General features: G+C 42.8%; 1 protein-coding gene across 1 annotated transcript; it reads right to left on the minus strand.

The window, feature by feature from the left end:
- Positions 1-374: 374 nt before the first annotated feature.
- Positions 375-6,131, minus strand: LOC101630443 (probable E3 ubiquitin-protein ligase TRIML1). The gene is made up of 6 exons (XM_004682493.1): positions 5,715-6,131; positions 5,381-5,476; positions 4,024-4,254; positions 3,019-3,041; positions 2,743-2,840; positions 375-925 (listed from the first exon to the last, which is right to left on the minus strand). Exons 1-6 carry the CDS (start codon positions 6,129-6,131, stop codon positions 375-377), a joined length of 1,416 nt encoding a protein of 471 aa, XP_004682550.1.
- Between the last annotated feature and the right edge of the window lie 555 nt (positions 6,132-6,686).

Consider the following 6,686-nt stretch of genomic DNA (forward strand, 5'->3'; position numbering starts at 1 on the left):
TCAGCAGAGTTTTTTGGAATCAAATAAATACACTTGGAAAAAATGACATGTATTTATAGCACTAATCTATGATGTTGGGGTTGGGAATAATAGGGGCTATTTCTATTTCTAGAAGTTGAGTGACCAGTACATATATCGGGCAGCCTAGATAATGGATTTACTTAAAGACGCTGACTATGATCATTTTTCTCCTATTGGTGTTGAAAGTTGATTGATTTGGCTGTTCACTGCAGGCTCAAATTACTAGAAGCTCCTTGGGCGATTTTTCTTTCCGATCCCCTGATGTTAATACTGTCAACGCATTAATCATCGTAATTAATAGTCATCTATAGGTTTTAGACCTCCAGCCTCAACGAAGGCTCCGGGCATCTTCCTCAAGCATGGCTGATCAGTGAGCAGATGGTGAGAGGGCCCGTGTTTGTCCCTTCATTTGGGAGGCAAGGGGAAAAGATGGGCCTAAGAGCCTCTTGGAATGAGGTGGGAGGGAAGCTGTAGATGAGAGACTCATCGGTCACATTGTAGAAGGCTATGTGTCCACATTCATAGTCTAAGAAAACACCAACTTTGTGCACAGGCTCTCGGACATGTTGACCTTTTAAAGGTGATGAGACCCAAAGACTATAATCGTCTCCAATTTTTAAGCCAATCAGTGAGAAGAGGTCCCCGGGCGGCTTCGGGAGGTTCCCCTTCCGGCTCAGCGAGTCCTTGCAGACGCCCACTTCCCACTCAGTCTTGTTTCCCACGTCCACCTCCCAGTAGTGCCTCCCGCAGGTGAAGGCCTGAGCTCCCAAAACCGTTGCGGACTGGTCAAATCGTTCCGGGTTGTCAGGTAACTGCTGTCGGATTCCGCCATGTCTCACACTCCTCAGGTCCTCAGACAAGACTAGGTAGGCATTGGCTGTGGCTGGATCCAGACTTATGTCTGCTGCAGGAAGAGACAAGGATGAATTCTGTGCAGTCTCAGAAACCCTCTTACATATATGGAGTGTAGAGATTTAGTATTCAGTTTGATTTTTTTATGACATAATTTGAGTACAGTGGGATTTTTGTTTTATTTACAGCAGAATCTCTAGCCCTTGGGTCATTGTTTTGCCACACAGAGGGTGAACTTGTTTTTTAGATTAAAGCTTGTTTTTTTTTAATTCTGAATGTTTGGGATTTAGAAAACAAAATGAAAAGGTTTTTTGTAATAGTAATATTAATGAAAACATACACAAAATTGGAGAAAGAGTATACCCCAGATAGTGAACTTCTAAAAGGAAAGAGAAGAAGGCCTCCCTGGTAGCCTAGGGCTTACGGCTCAGTGCTATCACTACCACTGCCTGAGTTTCATCCCCAGTCAAGGAGCTAACTCACATAAGGTGTAGCAGACCACGCCAGTCTCACCCACTGCTCCCCTCAGCAGTGTATTTCAGTACATCTAACTATTCTGATCCCCATTCTTGTCGCTGTTGAATCCTCTAACCCTCTACACCTCTGGCCAAAACCCAGTTCTTCTATGCAAGGGAAAAAAAAAAAAACTTTAAAAAAAGGATACAGAAAAGAATTGTGTGGGGAGTGAGCTTGAGCCTGGAGAGGAGGCAGGGGAATCTCAGATAATGGAAATTGTTCTGTTTACAAGCCCATTTAGAACTCAGCGATTTATCCACTCAGGGAGTAGCCTTTGCTGTTTACATTCAAGATTGGTTCTGGTTCTTCAGCTTGAGTGGGAGTCGGCAGTTACCATTTACTGAAATGCTTTGGTATCAAGTATTTTCTGTAAATTATCTCATTTAATCATGTCAGGCATTATTTTTTTAAAAAAGAAAACAGGTTCAGAAAGATGTCAAAAGATGACTAAGATGTCAGAGTTACTGACTATCTGAGTAGCAATTTGTAATCAGTCTTTTGCATGATGTCTTGGCTGATGAAGCCACCAGTGACTTGATGAAGGGTTGTGGGCCAATGAGACCCTCCTCACCCATCCACCTAAGAGGACATCACAGACAAAGCCGCCAACTTTCATTTCCTTTCTGTGTGAGATGACGTATCCCTAGCATATAATTTCATGGCTTTTTAAAAAAGACCAATTTCCTACTATAACTAATTGTCTGTGTGAATAATGTTTCTTGAATTTGTTGAAAAGATCCACAAATGCAAAGACAGTATCGTCACTGTAAATATATGCACAGTGCCTAATAAAATAACACCACACACACTAACAGCCACTTTTCAAGTATCTCTTGAATCCAAAGTCCATTAGACCTTCCACTGTATACTTGACTGCCGAAAAGATAAAAGTTGAGAACTAAAGTTGACCTGTCATTCAAAGGATAATTCTTTGAGTTCTCTCTCTGGGACTTAAGAGTTCAAGTCAGTTTTTATCTTGACAAGAACAGAGGTAGAAATGCAGAAACCCCTGCAGGAGGTGTGTGTGTGTGTGTGTGTGTGTGTGTAAAAGAGAGAGAAAAATAATACAGAATAAAATCACATATCAAAGACCAGGGCTCTTTAGACAGAAAGCAATGCCAGATCAAAGGTCAGTCAACCCACTGCTTGCTTCTGCTCCAGCACAGGGCGGGCCAGGCCTGAGCCTTCCCTGGTGTTCAGTGCTGGCTCAAAATACCTTAACTGAGAGCCTGACACCTGGCTGGTATATATTCTATGTTATGAAAACCTGCCAAAGGCACAGTTTTGCATCCTGATATACAGTGTTGTTAATGCTGGAAATCCCCGAAGCTGTGACAGATGGGGCTGACTTACTGCTAAATTTTCTTAGCATCTCCCTCATTCCAGTGATGCGGCACAGACTCAGTCTTGTGGTGGTGGCCTCCGGACACTGAAGCAAGAGGGCTTCACTCCTGCAAGAAGCAAAAACTGTCACTGTCTCCTCACACCGATGGCATAGCTTGCTCTGGTGCTGGGGTCCTCCTCATTTTCCCCAATAGTGTGGACACACTCTCATCACCACCTGATTACCAGTTTTGTCAGCACCACATCCCCGAGTCTTGCAGAATTAGACACAGACTGCAAACCTACCTTTCCAGTGTTCCTCGCACATCCTAAGGATGTAAAAAAAAAAAAAAAAAATTAGCATTTGTGTGTTTTTTTCCGGTGAGCAAAGACTGATGCCATTTTGGGTAGGATCCTTTGCAAATTTCATAAAACCTGCTTCCTGTGGCTTTGGAACACTTTGATTGGGTGAACAAATCCAGGGGGGAAATCCCAACTCCATCTAGGAATGGGCTCTTGTACACATGGGGTATTTCTCACAATGACTGGATTCTACTTTGTCTTTTTCTCATATCATCACTTGTCGAGAGCACTTGTTGCTGACAAAGTTACCAAATGCTGTTCTGATTGGCCAGTGTCTTGGGAATCAAGAGGTAAAGAAGCAAAGGAAAGTGGTCCAGGGAGAGAGGACGCTCAGCCCGCATCAGGCTGTAGCGTGTTGTTTGGATGGTACTATAATCAATTTTCGATCCAGGAAAGAGACCTGATGTCTTCCGTTTCAGACAGTCTGGGGAAGGCAGTAGAAGGCAGGAAAGCAAAGACAGAGGAATATGGGCTCCAACACAGAACGTCTGGGTGCTTCCACCTGCTAGCTATTTGATAAGTAAATTTCCTAACCCGTAGTTAGGAAAAGAAGTGTTACACAGAAATCCATTTTGTAGATAACAGTCACCAGTAAAAGATATCATGACAGTATTTAAACTCATCAGGTGTTTGTGAAGATTAGTTTATGTGCCCAGCACACTGAATGCTAAACTTGTAATTGAAAAAGTTGAGATTGCAGAAAGGAAAGACCAACAAAAACTGAGGTCATCGTTTGGTGGAAATAGGTGTTCCTGGGTTTGTTTGTTTGTTTGTTTTTCTCTGTCTCTTCAAGATGTTCCTAATGAACTACAGAATGTTCATTATTTAGGAAAGCTACTTTGAGGCCAGAATTCAGTTTTTTTGATATATAAAAAAATTATTTCATAGGACTTGAATCTCATCAGTTACTTTATGTATTATTTCTATGAATCTCCCCACTAATCTTACCTCTAAAGATTCTACGATGGAGTTCTGACATGTGGACTCTATCTGTTCAATCAGCTTGGTTAGACTTCTTATTTGCTGGGTCAACTTGAGCTCATTGTCCCTTAGTTTCTTCATGTTTTCTCGTTCCTCCTTTTCCAGTAACTGGAGCTGTATCTGCTCCTCCTCCTTCAGGAACTGGTGCATTTTTATATATTCTGATACCACGGCCTGTTTACAAGTCTTTGTCTCTTCCTGCCATCACACATATTTGTGTACACACACACATACACACACACACAACAGGACAAAGTCAGTAACAGAAATACCTGTACACATTTTTAACTTTTTCAAAGTTCCACCATGACAACTCTTGAAACCTGACACATGACATGTTTTATTAACAAGCTGTGTGGATAGTTTGGATCAGTCAGTCAAGCAATCAGACCAGTACTGACCAGTACTTTGAAGAAGAGTAAAGCAAAATAATATGTGGACAAAAATTATGAAGGTCTCTTTGTTCAGCAAAAGTCAGCACTGGGACCTTCCCTGCTGGAACAGTGGGTTAAAGTGCAGCACTGCGAGGCTGACTGCATCTGCTTCACCATGAGTTCGATCCCCAGCCCTGCCCCAGAGGTGACCCACATGGTGCAGCAGACCTCTCCTATCTCACCAGCTGCTCCCCTCAGCAGTGTATTTCAGTTGATCTGCCTGTTTTGCTCCCCACTTTCTCTGGTGAATCCTGTCACCACCCCTGCACCTCTGGCCTATACTCCAGTCCTACATGCATAAAAAAATAAATCTTTAAAAAAAAAGTCAGCAAAAAAAAGTCAGCACCGGATAACACTAGGGGTAGACAGACATGCCACAGGTACTCTCATTAGGAATTCTATGTTTTAGATAATCAAATAAATACATTTTAAAATGTCTAAATAAGTATTTATTTCATAGCTAGACAACTCAACTGCCCACCTATGAGTAACCTTGAACATTTGTATATGTGTATCAATTCAAGTAGCTGTTTAGTCTCCCTCTTTTCCCCTTGGAAGTATGAGATATTTTTCTTGATTTCTCTCCTATGCCTATGAATGTACATCTATATATGTAACTTGTATTTTAAAATAACAATCAGAGCTCTATAGAGGTAGTGATGGAGTTGTATAGCAAGCAGGAAACAGCAAGACAGGCTGTGAAAAGGCGATTCCACAAGCTGAGACTAGAGGTTCACAGGTCGACAGAAGACGACCATGCAATGTCAGGCCACCGCTGGGAGTAGGTCTGGGCTGGAAACAGTACCTTCGCTCCCTGATAATTCACGCAGCAACCCTGCAGCCCCTCACAGAATCACATACAAGATGTAAAATACACAACAGATACTTACTGTGCACAGTATCACTCTCTCCTTCTCATGGGTTAATATAAGCTGAGTTTCATTTTTCTTTTTATGCAAAAGATGTAGGGTTTCCTGCAGCTTCTCCTGCAATAGAAACAAACTCACTGTGGCAAATGTACAGAGCACCAGGTCATGCAGCGGCCCTGAAGACCAACAACCAGTTGGCTGGGGCCCTAAACCAACGGGCGAGGCAGGGTGCACACCGAGTTTGTAGTCTGATGCCTGGACATCAGCACCAAAAGCATCAGTGATGCCGAGTATTGTGGGAGTTCAGTGATGAACCAGATTTGTGCTGAGGTTGATAGTGAGCAGCCAATCTTACTTTGTGGTGCTCCCCAGCCTCACTGGACAGATACACTCTGTTTCCTCCATGACCTTGAGTTGAAAAAGCGTTTACACCCTGCTCATCCTCAGACAACAGCTTAGCGGTTGCCAGCATTCTCTTAAGCTCGCCCTCACTCTGCAGCACCTGGCGTCTGAGTTGCTTGCCGATGCCAGCCAGCCTTCCCAGACGCTCATTGGGCTGGAAATGTGGTGTCTCCAACGTCCTCCAGCACTCTGGACAAGACAAAGGATTGCTATGCTCCTCCCAGCTCTTCAGGAGACACACCAGACAAAAGCTATGCCCACACTCAGTGGTCACTGGGTTGGTGAAATAGTCCAAGCAGATGAAACAGGTCAGTTCTTCCCTGAGATTCTCCATCAAATCTGCTGTAGACATTTTCTCAAAGAAGGACATTATGGCAAAGTCACCCTTCTCTTCCAGGGTTAGAAAAGTCCTCCCTGAGGTTCTGTTGTGTTGAGTAACAAATGGGTGTTCAGTGGCTATGTTGTTATATCAAGAAACTCTTAATCTCCCCTGAGACTGATTTCACCAGTGAACCTACTCAGCCACCACAAAGCCAATTGTGACTTAATGTGGAACCCTCTACACGGAGCTCATCATCAACCCTAAACTTTTAAGGAATCACTCACTGTGCGTGTCATATGCCCGACATAAAGGGTATTTCTGATGGAGTTCTCATTTCAAGAATTTGTTAGTGTATTAATTACGATATTTGGATGGATTATTTTGAGTCTGGAAGTGTGGGTAATTGGCTGTCCACTTCTACACTTTTAAATTGTGGTGATCTCTGATAACGTCTGAATTGGAATAGGATCCAAATCTTTTAGAAAATGTTGCTAATAAAATTTAGTTGAGAAACTTGAAGGAAAAAAAAAACTACAATTTACACACCTTCTCTCTTTAGACCCTGAGTTTAGCAAAATTCTGAAAAGTTCTTGCTCCTCTGTC

This window comes from Condylura cristata, unplaced genomic scaffold (assembly GCF_000260355.1).
Source record: "Condylura cristata isolate star-nosed mole 26May11 unplaced genomic scaffold, ConCri1.0 scaffold00014, whole genome shotgun sequence".
Taxonomy (NCBI): domain Eukaryota; kingdom Metazoa; phylum Chordata; class Mammalia; order Eulipotyphla; family Talpidae; genus Condylura; species Condylura cristata.

What these genes read in the sequence shown, in the direction of transcription:
- LOC101630443 (XM_004682493.1), bottom strand. Translation starts at nt 6,131, where the DNA reads ATGTCCTTCTTTGAGAAAATGTCTACAGCAGATTTGATGGAGAATCTC. An exon ending in AGGCTGGGGAGCACCACAAA is followed by an intron (nt 5,477 to 5,714) that starts GTAAGATTGGCT and finishes TTTCTATTGCAG; the next exon opens with GAGAAGCTGCAGGAAACCCT. An exon ending in AGAGAGTGATACTGTGCACA is followed by an intron (nt 4,255 to 5,380) that starts GTAAGTATCTGT and finishes GTGTGATGGCAG; the next exon opens with GAAGAGACAAAGACTTGTAA.